At 37.0% G+C, this 17,861-nt stretch overlaps 1 protein-coding gene across 1 annotated transcript in view; it reads right to left on the reverse strand.

Annotated features, from left to right (window-relative positions):
- Positions 1 to 2,154: 2,154 nt before the first annotated feature.
- LOC133531324 (dipeptidyl peptidase 9) overlaps positions 2,155 to 17,861 on the reverse strand; it is a 61,513-nt gene continuing 45,806 nt past the window's right edge. The window contains exons 17-19 of the mRNA XM_061869462.1: positions 15,906 to 16,098; positions 13,691 to 13,802; positions 2,155 to 7,351 (exon numbers count right to left, since the gene is read on the reverse strand). Coding sequence (XP_061725446.1) covers positions 7,259 to 7,351; positions 13,691 to 13,802; positions 15,906 to 16,098 — 398 coding nt within the window. The 3' untranslated portion in view covers positions 2,155 to 7,258. The remainder of the gene's footprint in view (positions 7,352 to 13,690; positions 13,803 to 15,905; positions 16,099 to 17,861) is intronic.

Consider the following 17,861-nt stretch of genomic DNA (forward strand, 5'->3'; position numbering starts at 1 on the left):
ACTTGACGCTAGATGTAGACTACGAAAATAATAGTATTTTTGGTAACAAATCCGTTGTATGGAGTGAGCACTCTCGGTCTTTTTAATTCTCTTTGGTAAGGTTTACATTAGCTCGCTTGCGTCCGGGAGCTTGGCGTTTGAGTGATGTTTGTGTTCATGACAAAAAGTTAAATTAATAAGATCGACATTCAATCGACACTTAAAATGTCAGCCAGAATAATGGTTAGATTGGGTTATTCTAAAGAGAATCCCAAGCAAAAGGGATTCTAAAAGTGATGGGACGAGTAAAGGTAGAGGTACGAACAAGATAATTAAAAAAAGATATGTTGATTTTTAAAATTTTCTCATATATTTTTTACAAACACCTATTTTAAAAAAGCAAATCAATACTATTTTTTTATGGAAACATGTACCTTCAAGGTATAAGTTCAATAATTCATTAACCAATTGACCGCCACATTTGATTATATCCGTAAAAGGTTACTATATAAAATAGACCTTAACACTTTCGAATAAAGTTTACTATTGCATGTTGTTTATTTAGTCACCTGCAATAATTTACAGGTTGAATATACACCGTGTTTTTTTTTTATTTGCGTTAATTTCGAGGGTGCATTCCTGAGCTTAAATTAAGTAACTTTCTCAAAGATACCGATATTCTAACTAACTCCATTTCGGAGATAATCAATCATAAATTTTTATATTATAAGGCCCTTACGAGCGTGTACACTTGCTTTAGGACCTGTTTACTTATTGATTAGTGTTTAGTGCGAGTTCATACATTTGCTACTAAACGTACGTACTATCTCGGACGATCGATGTTAGAAATGACATTGATATATCACAGTTTTCAATTGTTTGGTTGAGTTAAATGTAATGCCCGTGTTACAACAACGCTATATGCAACATTTAGTTACTTTTTATAAAAATAAAAATAGTAAAAAAAAACAAACAAATATTTTTTTTGAAAATTAACTAATCGTACTTACCAAAACCCCGGAGTTAACGCAATTCAATAAAAACACGGTGTATAGGTCATACTGAGCAACTTTTACTATGGGACCAACCCCGAAATCCCGAAGAAAAAGTGGCTGTTTCATACATTTCGGCTGTCTGACCTTGACATTTCTATGGAAGAGTAAATTTTTTTTTCGCGATATCGGGGTTGGTCCCATAGTGAAAGTTGCCCGTAAATTATTGCAGGTGACTACACACCCTGTATAATCGTGTTGTCGTGGTGCTCAAAAGCATCTATGCGTGGAATAATATAAAAAACAGGCACATCATCAAAAATAACTATACATGAATTCATGGTTCTATTATTATTCATCTAACGTGTATAAAACACACACAGAATATATTGAAACGAAAGGACTATACTTTATCTTTAGGTACTTAAATAAAAGTAAGCAATCAATTTGTACATTTTAGGGTAGTTATAACATTTATTGGTTAACCAACAAAATATAAAACCGCCTGTATCTGTCACTGAATGACCTGACTTGAACCTACATTATTTGATCATGTAATGTTTTCATCTACCCTCAACTGGCTTAAGGAGCCATTTGAGGGTAGATTTTGTTTACTATTATTTAAATACCTAAAGATACAGAGTATAGTTATTCTTGTTAATAATATCTTGAAGGTAAATGATTCCATATGTAACGTTTCTAGGCAAAAGGTACACTATTAGTATGTCCCTTTTCTGGAAACGACACATTAACAATTTTTACCTGTCAATGACCGATTTGGATCGAGGCTTCCGAAATGACAGAGATTGTTGGCTTCTTAGGGCAAAGACAGAATTTTAAATCTAGAGCGAAGCGAGGGACCCTAGATAGAACCTTGAGCGTAACTAGGGTTTTTATAATAGTGTAGGCCAAGTTCACCAAGTGTCGTTATTGTCTAGTTATTATTTTATTTGATAGTATCAAATCAAATATAGTCAAACCAAGATAAGTTGGCAGCGATTTCGATAGCCCAGACGGTGCAAGTGTCAAGTAAACGTCATAATTTCATAGAATTTTGACGTTTAAAATAACACGTGCACCGTCTGGGCTCTCAAAAAATTGGTTTGACTTTAGCCAACATCTCCGCCAAAATGTTGATTCCCATTGAGACACTCCCGAGACCAAAATTCGTACAAATCAAGAATTTAATCAAATATATTTATTTCAATAATAACAGAGTCGCTTTTACTTTTGTTTTATTTTAACCGTTTGAATGCCTTAAGACCCTTAAAAGCGTCTGGAATCATGCCCATAACCCTTTCGCTGTCAAATTAACCTTGCAAGTAAGGTTTATTTATAGCTAGCAATGATGTTAGCGTGTGCGTGAAAATTTTCGCGGACAAAAGGTTAAAACAAAACAAAACAATTGAATAAGTGTTAAATTTTGTACATAACGGTATATGCTTGGATGGCCTACAATTTACAAAAACATGTTGCATCTCTTACGTTTCCTTTGTGAAAGAGACAGAGAAATGAAAGAGACGCAACATATTTCCGAATACGGCCTTGGACGTGATTGTATATCTGTATAAGTATTTACAATACATTTAAATTTTAAGCTAGTATATTTTGCGCTAGATATATTTGTAATATTACATTGTCACTAAACAACACAACACCATAATATCAGAGAATACAATTATAAATAGGAGCGATAAGGCCAATAGGCGGGTCCACACAGAGCGAGCATACGCGCGAGGCAATTTCCTCGCACACAAAACGGCCAGTGTAGACGTGCCTCGGGCGAGGAAAACGAGCTCGGGAGGAAATTGCCTCGCGCGTATGCTCGCTCTGAGTGGGCCCGCCTAATCAAGATTATGTAACTTATAAAAACATTATCTGGGAGATCGAGCTTTGCTCGGAAAACAAAAAATCATTATTGCGCGTTTTCCCAGAGATAAGACCTAGCTAGATCGATTTTTCGCCCTCGAAAACCCCCATATAGCAAATTTCATCGAAGTCGTTAGAGCCGTTTCCAAGATCCCCGAAATAAGAATTCAAATCTTTTAAAGGAATAAGAATAATGATTATGTGAATAAATCGTTATTTTGTTTTGTATTTTATTGTTTAATTTGTTATACAAGATAAAGAATATCTACTTATTTTATACGAATACGAACAAAATTCAGATCCATGCTGCATACACATTAGTGTGTATCTTAGGTATAAGATTAAAGGAGCAATTCTTGTATATTTATATATTTCGGGGACATGGCCCTAACTAGGGACCAGATCTCTGGGAAAACACGCATTTTTGAGTCTTTATCTCCCAGATATTTTATCTTAACCCCTGTCGCGATACCGTGTCGGCAGAAATGTTACTTCAAAGCTCCGCAAACACGAAATTTACAATAAATCAAAAACCCGAGCATTTAATGCATTTTTTATTTAACCCATTGACCGCCACAGTCGACCATAGCCGACAAAGGTTACAATATAAAATAAACCTTAATACATTCTAATAAACTTTACTATTGAGTGTTATATAAAATATCCGTGGCGATCAAAATTTCATTATTATTTATTACCTAAACTTCAGAAATTTTCACTTTAAACACATTTGTGTCTGCAATAATACATTGTACAGTCGCCAAGGTGTCAGTCGCCATCAGATACATCGGAGCGGCCGAGCTGCTCAAAAATATCTCAACACGCACTCAAACGCATTGACAATAGAGGCGTGTTCAAGCTGCTCCGATATATGTGATGGCAACTGTACAACGAAGCGCGTAAAAATAAGGGACACCCCTTTTGGTTCTTTTGTGTCAGATATTTTCGCGCAGTTTTGTGTAAGATATTAAAAGTATTATAAGATTATAACCCTATTCTCTGATAATACCACAATATAAGACACACCTAATTTAATATTATAAGCAGTGCGCTATAATTCATTTATATTCGCAATGTATAATAATTATTAAAGTCAATCGAGTTCCTTTCCAAATGTCAGTTCAGCGTTGGTGGGGTTTAGTATCGACTATAGATCGTGTCATTCACGACGACGCGGGCCTTAACTCGTATCGTCATGTAATTAAAGGTTAGATTTGACAAATCTGCGCGTCATCGTGGATGACACGAACTATATAATGACTAATGACTGAAGAAATTTGAACTTAAAATACAATTGCATAAGGTTTTTTATTAACCTGCAATGTATCTATGTAACTATGTTTGTACGGGTAAAATTTTGCAAGTTAAAGTTAACCCACTTCCCGACTTCCAATGAAGCTGAAAATTTGCATACATATGAAAGTCGGATGACAATACCATCGAGCTGATCTGGTGATGGAGACAGGAGGTGGCCATAGGAACTCTGTGATAAAACAACGGAGCCTAATTGTGTTTGGAGTTTTTAGAATTGTCTCGATGAGTATTAGTTACCTGTGGAAAAAAGTACAGTCAGCGATAAAAGCTTGCACCAAAAATGGAATTTTTGCCATAAATTTATTTACAATTAAGATAGAAAATCAAATAGATTACCATTGGTCAATCAACTAACTTTACAGTGTGTAGTTTTAAGTATTTAAAAGTAAATTCCATTAAAACAATTTTCAACAGTCACAAAAGGTGTTTTTTGTTCCACCCCTATGTAAACCAGCCTACAGAACAATGTAATAGTACATTACTGTAGAGGCCGGGAAACGAAGGGTTGCAGAACAAGTAGATATCGGATAGGGATACGCGACCGGCAACCCCGTTTCTCGGCGATATTTGTATAGTACTTTTCTCAAACTTGCTTAAATAAAAATTTTGTAAATTTATTTTATAACAGATTACGAATCTACTACTTTTGTTGTCTACCTATTTGATGGTATAATGCCAAGACGTTGTCACAATTTGACGTTTAAAAAAAGAAGATTGCTTTACATGCCTGGGTGTGTAAGCACAAAACAGATATGTACAGAAGTCAATCCCATGTATGTACTTCACTTTTCATACCTACGCTCGGCGGTCCCTCTAGGGTTGTCAATGGCTTATGCACTAAAAACTATTTTGGTAGTGGCCCTCGTATCTAGTTCTTTAATTTATTTTTGAGAATGAAACGGGAAGAATGGAAATATAAATTAATAATAACTAAAATATTTTAATTTTAATGTCATTGTTACATTACAAATTTGTCACAGAAAATATCTTGCGACGATTTCGACATTGGCGAAATGCACGATTATTATATTTTAAAGTGTAATAAATTCGCATTCTCATGTACAATTATCCTACAAATAATAAACCTGACGACTATTACAATACAAAAAGCTTTTTCAAACTTACGTAAGGTGGCATGAATTTACAAACGATTATATAAAACGATCTTAGATATATTCTTCGGGGGCCGGGTCGGGGCGCTCACCTACCTACCTAACTGTTCTGTGTAAAGTGAAAACGAACCATCGAAATACAAGCAGTTACCTACTTACCTCTCTGAAACCACTGGTAGCTTAAAAACGACAATTCACCGTTTAATGATGAATTTAAACAACCGTCCACTGAACAGATAAAATAACTTTTTTTTGTTGCTCCACTATTGATTAAAAAAGTTCACAGACGCGTGTTTCAAGCGCATGGCACTCGCGCTCGCACTAGTCCCAACCAGTCCATGATATCGTGTCCGAGAGCAGTGTCTATGTGTGCGTTGCTCGAGCGCACTTTGTATGTAGATTGATTTCTGTACCTATCTGTTTTGTGGTGTAAGGCTGTATGAAATTCATTTACATATCTTATTTGTTCATTTAATGTTTATTGCACAAAAGAAAACTTTATAGTACAAAAGGCGGACTTAATACCATAAAAGGCATTCTCTACCAGTCAACCTTTAGGCAAACACACCCAGTCATCGTAACGGATAAGTAGTATTTCCGGATCTAATTGGAAGTAAGTCATGTCAACATTTCATTGGAAGTTTGAGAAAAATCTTTACACAACAATTAATTCATACATATCAAGCCATAAATACGTTTTGGAGAAATGACATAATTCATTTAAGTATAGTTATAAAAAAAGCATTTATATAGCCGTTGTAAATACTTACTCTTAAAAGTACCAACACTTATAGGAGACAGTGATTAGGCGCGTCCACACAGAACGAGGCGCCTCGCGAGGAAATCACCGCGCGAAACTCGGTTTGTGTAGTTGCCCGAGGCAACGCGACCGAGGCACATCTCTAGGCGCCTTTCATTTATTAGATTATTACGTAAGACAATTTTTTCCAGTTTTTAACCCCCTCCCTCCCTCCCTGTAATATGTAAGAAAATATAAGAATAGGCCGACATTTTACCTTAAGAACCTTAAGAAAAAAATGAATACAATACAAAAAATATATTTTTGGAACGTTTATTTGTACCTACAGAGGTAATGGAAATTAACTCTGCACCGTGTTTGATAGCACAGTGTGGAAGTATTTTAAACGTCATAATTTCATAGACATTTGAATATAATCGAATCTTTGTGATATAACGTAAGAACTATGAAAACGGCCTCCCACCCCCTTGTAAGAAAAATCAATGTCGATGTCGCCCCATCGACCGAGCTGCCTCGCGCGGCACATTCCTTGCGAGGCGTCTTGTTCTGTGTGGACCCGCCTATTGATATAGCATGTTTGAACTAACTTTCTCATCAATATAAGAACTTTGAAAACCGATTGACACTTTCCTCATTCAATATAGAGCCATTATAAATAATCGAGTCAATTCAAATATATTTTTTAGTTTCATGTTGAAGTCCAAAATCTATCGAAATCAAATTGATTTAAAACCTAACAAACGAAACACAGTAGTTTATAGCGTGTTTTAGTTTATTCTTGGATAAGTCGAAAAAACATAAAAACCCAAGCACTTGATTTTGAAGCTTCCTCCAAACATAACAGAGTTGTATTGCGTGACACCCGGTGACCCTATTCACCCCGGTTGGCGGTATCTCAATACCGCCAACCGGGGTGAATAGGGATGGCTCGGGTGAATAGAGACAAAACTTTTAATGTGATTTTCCTGACGATACCTTAAAACATAACTACAAAAATTATATCATTCTATTGAAAATAATAGTAGATTTAATACAATACAATTTGTGTGAGCATATTTAAAGAAAAAATAAAGTTTTGTCCGTATTCACCCCAGCCATCCCTATTCACCCCGGTTGACGGTATCGATTAATCAAAGATAATTGCTGCAGTTTAATGTACGTTACAACTAGATGGCGCTAGGCGTCTAAGCGACAATGACTTACGCTAGTTAACCTACGGTATATAATACAATTTACAGGTTTTCGTGTAAGAAGTGAAGCAACGTGGCTTCGTAGTGCTTTGCGGCGTGCATGGCGCGGAGGGAGTGGCGTTCTCCTGGGTATACCTGAGAACAAATAGTCAATATAAGATGGTAAGGTCACCCAGGGCAATTGCAACCATGGGGCCAATGCAAGTATTTACTCTAAAAATACAAGAAGTTATGACTAGGGCTCGCGGTCGGATCCGTGTTTCGTTTACACGTTCCGAATACCCGTTTCCGAATAATAAGTAAACGGTTTTCTGGCCCGTTCCACACGTGTAATTAAGAAACGTGTAATTAAGAGCCGTTTCCACGGATAAACGGGTATTCGAAGAAACGGATCTTATTTACCCGTGGCTCCGGAAACGTCCTTGACGAGTAGCAAAGGAACGGACCGGCGTACGTAAGAGCTACAAATTATTAGACAAAACATTCATGACGTTTATGCCATATTTAACCTTATTCCGTGGTTCATAGAGTCGAAATTCAATAAACGGTTTATTTGCAAAACCGTTTTCTGAGCAGAGGGCCTACCGCGAACCACGTTCGACGTGTTGCCGCCCCGTCACACTTACGTAAAATTTTATAAGTGCGACAGAGAGGCAACACGACGAATGTGGTTCGCGGTAGGTCCTCTGTTAGTTTTTGCTTGCAATGTTTTAAGTTGCAATAAGTACGAGTAGAAAGTTAGAAATACTGTATAGTGCTACCATTATACAACGTGTCCCAAAACTCAACGATAAGCCGGCACCAGAGGATGGAGCTGCTTATGATTAGTCGAGAAAAAATAAGGAAAAAAATATATCTCAATTATTTTAGAAATTACAGAAAAAAAATGAAATTCATCGAAAATCGACATCCCTAATGGTATTTTTAACGACCATGTCACAAATATTCAAATATCCTAAAGCGTGTTTTAAATTAATAGCAATAGAAAATTGTTATTTTGTTGTTACTATAATAGGTATTGCCCGCGGTTTCGTTCACGTAGAATTCGTTATCGCGTTACATGAATATTATTTATTTATTTAAACTTTATTGCACAAACAAAAAAAAAACACAAATGGCGGACTTAATGCCAAAAGGCATTCTCTACCAGTCAACCATTGGGTCAAATAGAGACAAAAAAAAACACATTCTCATACAGATGACCACCCTTCCTTGTACCATTTTAAAAGCCAGTTGCAGCTTTTCTTTCCCGATTTTTTTCAGATGTTTGGACTTGGTATTTTCCTCGCGATAGTTATTTGTTTTAAGGGGAATGTTGTTGTTAACCGCTAATGCTAATATTGATAACCGATAGTTATATAGAGATACGTTATAAGGTATATGCACCCTCATGTTATTTATTTCTGATAAGAAATAAATGTAAGACAAAATTCACAGTGATACATTTCAAGTAGGTTGCCTTGTAAGATTGCGTACGGATAGTTTTTTTGTTGGTTATTTCATCGTATGATATATCAAATAAAAGCTTGTTTGAAAGTTGCCGTATTAAAAAAGTTGGTCCAGTTAATGGTCGCCTAGATTAACCGATTTTTATATAAAATGTAGGCAACCATGGACTGGACCAACTTGTTAAAAAGGCAACCTACCTAGTACAGTTAGTAATATAGTACCTGGGTGACCGAGCTTTGCTCGGTTATAACTATTTATTGTAATATGGTGGTGATAATCTACATAAACTTAAAAAGTAAAATGTGAACTAACAATTATTATTATTTACAATCGATTTTAACCTTACAGCACTTGTCACAGAGTAACGCCATCTATTGTCGATTTCTCTTATTACATAGGCCATTTTTTTTTACTAAATTAAACTTGTTTAAAACAATAAAAATTAAAAAATTATATATAAACTTGAACATATAAAAAAAAAAACAAAAGTTAGTCACCGGGTGAGATTCGAACCCGTAACACTCGTTTAGCAGTCCGCGTCTTAACCCACTGGACCAGACGGACAGTGGCCGGCAACACGAAATTAGTCACCATATTCTGCGTCGAAAGAAAAACGCATGAAAACTCGAAAACACGCGTTTTCCCAAACATAAGACTAATCTAGATAGAATGTATACCCCCAAAAACCCCTATATACCAAATTTCAGCGAAATAGTTAGAGCCGTTTTGGAGATCACAGAAATATATATATATATATATATACACAAGAATTGCTCGTTTAAAGGTATAAGATAAAATAACTTTTCTTTTGATATATCATGTGACGTTTTCGTTTACACAGTAAAAGCACAGTGTAAAAAGTAACAGTGGGCCGACGCCTTTGATGTTTGCGTAAATGCCGACACCGCTCAAGGTCTCCGTACCTACCTAGGGTTATCACAGACTTACACAACTGCCCAAAAGAGGATGGAAATGTTTTTAGTTTTTATGTTGTATGATGTATATGTACTAATTTTACAAATGACGTCCATTTTGGAAATAAAGATGGCGGACGTCACTTTTTAGAAAAAGTCGTCATGGGTGTTGTTTTTTGGATTTTTAGGGGTGTGGATTTCAAAAATGGCATCTATTTTGAAAATAAATATGGCGGACGCTACTTTTTGAAATGGGTGTCGATGTGTGTAGCCGTGATATTAACCACCTTTAATTCTAAAATGGTCTCTATTTTTGAAATCTGCACCAACAAGAACCGCCAAAATTGACGTCATTTTTGTAATTGGAACCCCGAGGAACCTCGGAGATGACACCCATATCGATTTTTAAGAAAAATTAATGTCCGCCATCTTGGATTTCAAAATTGACGTCATTTTCGTAATCGGAATCCCGAGGAACCTCGGATATGACACCCATATCGACTTTTAAGAAAAAAAAAATATCCGCCATCTTGGATTTCAAAATGAACGTCATTTTCGTAATCGGATCCCCGAGGAACCTCGGAGATGACACCCATATCGATTTTTAAGAAAAATTAATGTCCGCCATCTTGGATTTCAAAATGAACGTCATTTTCGTAATCGGAACCCCGAGGAACCTCGGAGATGACACCCATATCGATTTTTAAGAAAAATTAATGTCCGCCATCTTGGATTTCAAAATAGACGTCATTTTCGTAATCGGAATCCCGAGGAACCTCGGATATGACACCCATATCGACTTAAGAAAAAATAATTTCCGCCATCTTGGATTTCAAAATGAACGTCATTTTCATAATCGGATCCCCGAGGAACCTCAGAGATGACACCCATATCGATTTTTAAGAAAAAATAATGTTCGCCATCTTGGATTGCAAAATGGACGTCATTTTCGTAATCGGAACCTCGAAGAACCTCGGAGATGACACCCATACCGATTTTTAAGAAAAATGAATGTCCGCCATCTTGGGTTCCATAATGGATGTCATTTTCGTAATCGGCACCCTGAGGACTTTCAAAAATAATGAAAACATCAAATACTACATGATACATATACAAACAGAAGCAAGAAACAATTTCTTGCTTTTTAAAGTCTTAAACTACTCATAATTTCTTAAAATAAGTTATAAAACATGTCCGCCATTTTGAATTTGAAAATTGATATCATAATTATGATATATTTTTGTTTACACTGAGACAAATAATTAGCACATGTCGTATGAAATATTTTAATTGTGTGTTTTTTATTTTTATTTTTATATTACGTCGGTGGCAAACAAGCATACGGCCTGCCTGATGGTAAGCAGTATCCGTAGCCTATGTACGCCTGCAACTCCAGAGGAGTTACATGCGCGTTGCCGACCCTAACACCCTCCCGCCCCTCGTTGAGCTCTGGCAACCTTACTCACCGGCAGGAACACAACACTATGAGTAGGGTCTAGTGTTATTTGGCTGCGATTTTCTGTAAGGTGGAGGTACTTCCCCAGTTGGGTTCTGCTCTAGATCTGGAATGACATCCGCTGTGCTGTGCCCTACCACACAGAGCCAGATGACATTTACAATGCCCATACCTCTCTTATAATGCCTGTGCTAAAAATGTGATTGCGAACTACCTGCAATAACTACCTGCAATAAGTACCTGGGCGACCGAGCTTTGCTCGGTTATAACTATTTATTGTAATATGGTGGTGTATAGGTGATAATCTTAACTACATTCTTTTACTAAATTAAACTTGTCTAAAACAATAAAAATTAAAAAATTATATATAAAATTGAACATATAAAAAAAAACAAAAGTTAGTCACCATGCGAGATTCGAACCCGTAACACTCGTTTAGCAGTCCGCGTCTTAACCCGCTGGACCAGACGGACAGTGGCCGGCAAAACGAAATTAGCGACCATATTCTGCGTCGAAAGAAAAACGCATGAAAACTCGAAAACACGCGTTTTCCCAAACATAAGACTAATCTAGATCGATTGTTTACCCCCAAAAACCCCCATATACCAAATTTCAGCAAAATCGTTAGAGCCGTTTCCGAGATCCCGGAAATATATATATACAAGAATTGCTCGTTTAAAGGTATAAGATAATTAGGCATTAAAACACTCGTGTGATCTTTTTAAGAAACTCACTTCGTTCGTTTCCTAAGCCCACACTCGTGTATTTTAATGCCTTTTATTATGTAGCAGTAACATAAACTACTAATATATGTTGAAAGTAAGTACAGACGGCTAACACAATGGTAACAAAAGACAAAAGTTTTGAAAATGTAATTTTCATCATCGTCACTTGGCTGTACATTTGAGGGCCTATCGCGAACCACGTTCGACGTGTTACCTCTCTGTCGCACTTGTAAATTCGTACGTAAGTATGACAGGGAGGCAACACGTCGAACGTGGTTCGCAGTAAGCCCTCTGATCCCACCTCAATTAGTCTTTTGTACGCCGATATAGCCTTCGACTCAATGTATAATCTACTTTTTATGGAAACGTAGTTCCTCCTTCCCGTAGAAATATTTAACTTTCCCATCACCAAGAAAGATTATTTGCTCGCAGTTATTAGCTGCTCAATTCCTCGTTTTTTCTCTGTTACTAAGTCAGTACAGTACACATATCAAACATTTTTCACTCATTTGGAAGTCATAATAACTTTTATTCTATAATTAAATTCATGTAATGTCCGCATCTAATTTATATGCACGATAAACAAACAAATGAATGATTTGAAAGAAAAGACAAACAGCGCTTGCGAAGCTGAGCGGGGGGCGCGGGCGGGGCGAGGTATCTATCGCTCACTAGGTCGGCTACGATAGGCTCCCGCGCGCCGAGCCGACATGTTGACGGACCAGCGCGGCGTGGTTATGAATTTCGCGCCTTTTTAAGTTGATTTTACTATTACAATGCAAGCTACACACAGATATTTCTTACTTTCCATAAAATGGCTGCATATATTATTTTATAGTAATAGACTTATCTCTACGGACTTTAATTCAATATTAGATCTTACAGGACAAAAAACGCATATTAATTGTAAAGCACATATCCTATTCTTCTAATTTTTTGCCTTGCCTATTAACTTAAGAATTTAGATATGATATTGTGGATTTTTCAAAGTTTAATTCAATATTGACAAAATAATAAGCTAATTTGAGTTTGACAAAGTAGCACGTTGATTTTTTTTCTAAAAATTTGATAGCATAAAGCCTCATACATATTATAAAAGACGATGCTTAAATTTTGTACTTTAATTCAATATTCAAAATTCATCAATAAAAATACATAAATACCTTATTTATATCTAACGCTCGTTCTAAATTTTCTTCATATATTACAAATATGCTTAAAAATATGTCTCATACCAGATAAACATCACTTTTCACTCTTTAGAATTATCGAAACTTATAGGGCAAAAATCCGGTCCCACTATTGGTCTATGTAACACGGATACCGGGAGCCCTAGTTATGACCTAGCCTCTTGTATTCATGACATACTTTCACCAGTCATTATCATTCTCATTATTACTCACTTCTTAAGGGTGCATTTGCCATAGCTGCAACTGTCCCATAGTTGCAATTACCCCACAGTTGCAATTGCCCTGGCTGACCTTATGGTAGTTTCGTTGGTTTAAGCAAAGAGAATAGAGGTGGATTGTCAAAGAAAACTTTGTAGCCACAGCAAATTTACTGCCATCTTTCGACACATGATTAAAACTTTTAGAACGCCATTTGACTTTGGTCCTTATTCTTTCAGTGATATGTGTTCAATTTGTTAAATATCAAAAAGTGGCGCCATCTTACCGGGCACTACCTAAAGGTTATAGCGCCATCGCTCGAAACGATGCAGCTATACCTTTGGCCTTTGATCTATTTCAAATTCTCTATGACTAGATAACCTCTTACTATGCGAAATGAAGTGTAGGGGGCAGCACCTGCTTGGAAGCGTGAATTGTTTTCCCTTTCGATTCAAATCACAAGATGGCAGACGCTCTCCAACACGGTCTCGATAAAATTTGAAACTTTTGACCGGTAGTATGTGTGTAAATTTTCGTGTTACCTGGACCCGATGAGGTTTGCCAAGCCGAACCAGCTCCGACAGCAGCGCCGCCGTGTGGCAAAAATGGACGTTTTCGTCGGCTAGCCCGTGGATGATTAGTAGACGGCCTTCTCTGTAGAAAATAGTAGATTATTAACCATGGGATGAAAGGCACTTATTTTTGACGAGATATTGACAATGTTTTTCATTTGGAATACGAAGAAATAAAAATACATTTGTAGTATGTTTGGTGGAGGTAAAATAAGCATCATTTAAGTAATGAGGTGTTAAATCAAGAATTATTAATTAAAGTAACATTTATTACAATTTTGCACTTATTAGTATCCAGAAAAAATCTTTGATCAATGTACCGTGTTCATGTAATCACAGTGACAATGTCTATTTTAATTTCGACCTTATTTCCACTACACAGAGCACATATTTGCATAGTATCGAGGCGCACGCACGCAATCACCTAAATATCGCGTGATATGTATAAATAACCAATCACAGCTCCGCATCCTTACGAGATATATCTCGGAGCCTTCAGCTCCCACACTTGCTTTCCTATCGCCAGACAAACCACATTACTCAAAATTCTCACACCAGTGTGCCTAAACTGTATTAAGGTGGTTCGCTTTCCATACAAAAACAATAGGGTTGTTTCCAATTGTTTGAAACTGTTGTATTACGTTCTATATTAACTAAAAGTAGCCCTAAAATTCAACTTTTATACTAAAACGGCTTTAAATATGTTAAATTAACAAAATATATTTTGACAGATACTTTCGCGCCCAAATATCAAATATCAAACATTTATTCAGCAAATAGGCCACAGGGGCACTTTTACATGTCCATTTTTACTAAAAAATAAATTTAAAAAAAAAACAATTACAAATATCGAATCTATGAAATAATAAATACTTTATTAGAGATGTATACTGTCTCTAAATGTCAAATTACACAAAAAAAACTATGATAAAAAAATAAAACCATAAAATACTAAAATTCTTTAGAGATGTATAAGTCTCTAAGTGTCAGAGATAAAATATAAAAATATATATTAAATTATCCTTAGAGATGTAGAGGGTCGCCAAGGCTTGAATTCTTATATAAATAATTAAAAGACAAAAAAATTAAAACAGACAAGAACCGAATGAAGTGTCTCACGTTAATGTCACTCAAAAGTAAAGTTACATACTTTAACATAACCTGTACCCCGTGTAAGCTTAAACAGACCGGTCTCCACAAACAGCACCCGTTCACGAGTATGACGTGTATCTCAGCCATCACGCTCTTTGAAAATTGCGTGACGTCACAGTTTACGGTTTGACACATAACTACATACACACGTAGAAGATACGAACTGTCAACTGACATTTGTTGTTTATCGCCTAACTGTCAACAGTGTCAATCCGAGAGTTGAGATGTCATCAGAATCTTCAAAGACGTTTCGAGTTTGGTCACGTGACGTGTGCCAAAAGATATTTTAAATTCAATATTTACAAAAATATGGTCATTACAGGTCCTCTAAAAGTAGTTTAACATGTTCTTATAATCCAAAAGAATTTATTGGGATACAAGTCTGCCCTAAGATTTGTAGATGGAAACAACCCTATTGCGTTGTATGAAGTCATTACACACTATTACTACGTAAATATGAGCGCAAAAATACATTATATTTTTTATCAATGTAACATCAAAATAACGTTTTTTGCGTGATTTCCGTATGAAACAAAGTTTTTCTTTCAATTTAGCGCAAACTAATATTCGAAAGTAGATAGATGCGCACATATTTATGTAGTAATAGTGTATAATGACTACATAAAACGCAATTGTTTTTTGTATGGAAAGCGAACCATCTTAATATAGTATTTATTTCTATTTAATTTGTAGTTTGTTTGCCAAATTATGTAACTCCTTGTTCTCATCTAATATGGAACAACAGTTCTTTTGCCACGGGCTCAAAAGCTAAAAAAAAAAATGCGTGAGCAGTCTAGGGTTAATAAGAATTAGAGAGAACTTGCGAGGGCGTCAATGGAATATAGATAAATGGAGCGTAGCGACAACTTTCAGCAGGGTTAAATTGGGAATTAGAGCGTTGTGAGGGGCTTAATGGGGTTTTCATTTGAAATTAAGACCGCAGCGCGGAAAAAAACAGAGCGAAGGTAGAATGTTGAAACATAGTGAGGGTTTCAATGAAATTGTAAGACATGAAATGACGTGGAATATTTACTGGTCTGGGAAGAAGGGCGCATGCGCCAGCACGGAGGCGCGCGTGTAGGCGTGCGGCGCGCGCGCCGGGAGCCCCATGTAGCGCTCCGTGTAGGCCGTGTCGTACAGCCGCCAGCACGTCACCGGAGCCCCCGCCACGCACACGCGGAAGATGTTGGGCCGCGTCGCCAGCCCCAGCAGGGATAAATACCCACCTGAAAAAAATAACACATGAAGGTAATTGGGCATAACGCGGTGAGTAGTTCTAAGTGAAAGTAAACAACTCGTGAGGCGCCACTTTTTGATATTTAACACATATCAGTGAAATAATAAGGATCAAAGTCATATGGCGTTCTAAAAGTTTTAATCATGTGTCGAAAGATGGCTGGATAAATTATTTATTAGTTAATTAGTTATTTATTATTCTGTTCCAGTGTTAATTACCTACACCTTGTACTTAAGATGGACTACTAACCTATCTAAAACATATTTGTGCCTATGAACTGCTGTAAAAAAGAATGAAATAAACGTATTTGTAAATTTACTGCGGCTACAAAATTTTCTTAGACAATCCACCTCTATATCAAATTCTCTTTGCTAACACAACAGGAAGAACGCGCGCTACTGGTAGCTGAGATCTACCAAAAAGCCCTAGGACCCACTCGTGGAGAGGATGGAACCTGGAGACTCCGTAGGAACCAGGAGATTGAAAATCTGGTGTCCGAGCCGAACATCATTGGAGAAACGAAAGAGAGAGAGAGAGTGAGAGAGGTATGGGCATTGTGAATGTCATCTCGCTTTATGTGATAGGGCACAGCTCAGCGGACGGAACAACGGAAAACCGCAGCCAAATAACACTAGATCCTCATGGCCTCTTACGGCTACCGAGGCTGTCTGCACGACAGTATGCCTACCGCGCGGGCCGCTCGACTTGCGCGATGACGCGGGAGCTAGTGCGATGTGTTGTGGGCGCTCGGGAACAGGGCCAGCAGGTCGCTTTGTTGTGCTGCGACCTGTCGAAGGCGTTCGATGTTGCCAACCACAGCGTGCTCTCTATCAAACTGCGACACTATGGCATAAGAGGTAAAGCTCACGCACTCCTAACAGATATGCTTCATGGTAGGTCTCACGCAGTGGTTGCTGACGGAGGTACAGTGAAATCGGAGCCGATATCGACGGCAATGGGAGTTGCGCAAGGGTCGTCGGTGTCGAATATACTTTTTATTTATTTTTTTATTTAGAAAACAAACAGCCTTTTACAAATATGTCTAAAGTAAATGAACTAAAAATAGGCCTAAAGTTTCCTACATTACTAAGAAAACTATTTCATAGAAATGTAAATTACGCAATTATAAATTATCGGTTTAGTTGTGTACATGCAAGTAAGTTAAGAAAACATACAAAAGTATGAAAAATATGACTGGAACCAAATTGATCAATTTCCAGAAAACAAAAATCTTCTCGCTGCTTCTGAATGACCTCCCGAAAGCAATAACAGCAGGAGAAGCTTATATGCAGTGCCGGATTAAGACATTTTGGTGCCCTAAGCATTTCTAGACCATGGTGCCCCCTCATCAAGATTACATTGAATTTTATTGGTAAATTGAGTGACGTTTATTGCCGCATTACTGCTGAGAATAGAATTTTCAATGCGTCACATCATTTTATCACGGAAATTGACAGTATTGCAGCAGTATTGTTCCAAGAGTAGGTAAGGTCAAGTGTAAGCAAATTCGAAGACCGTGTTTTGCATAAGTCCGGAGGCCAAGCCAACCATTGTCCAAGTGTATGCGAAGACGTAAGACATAGGCCGTTCTCCGCAGGGTTTTGCAACCTCTAGAGCTTTCCTGCGAAGCTCATTCATGTGAGGCCGAGCTTCAGTAGAGGCTTAGCCATTGGCCATTGGTTCTTGTCAGAACCAGTACCAATGGCAACAAATGTCTTAAATAGCAAATTATTGTTTACGAAAACGGGACTT

The sequence above is a fragment of the Cydia pomonella genome, chromosome 25, assembly GCF_033807575.1.
Source record: "Cydia pomonella isolate Wapato2018A chromosome 25, ilCydPomo1, whole genome shotgun sequence".
Taxonomy (NCBI): Eukaryota; Metazoa; Arthropoda; class Insecta; order Lepidoptera; family Tortricidae; genus Cydia; species Cydia pomonella.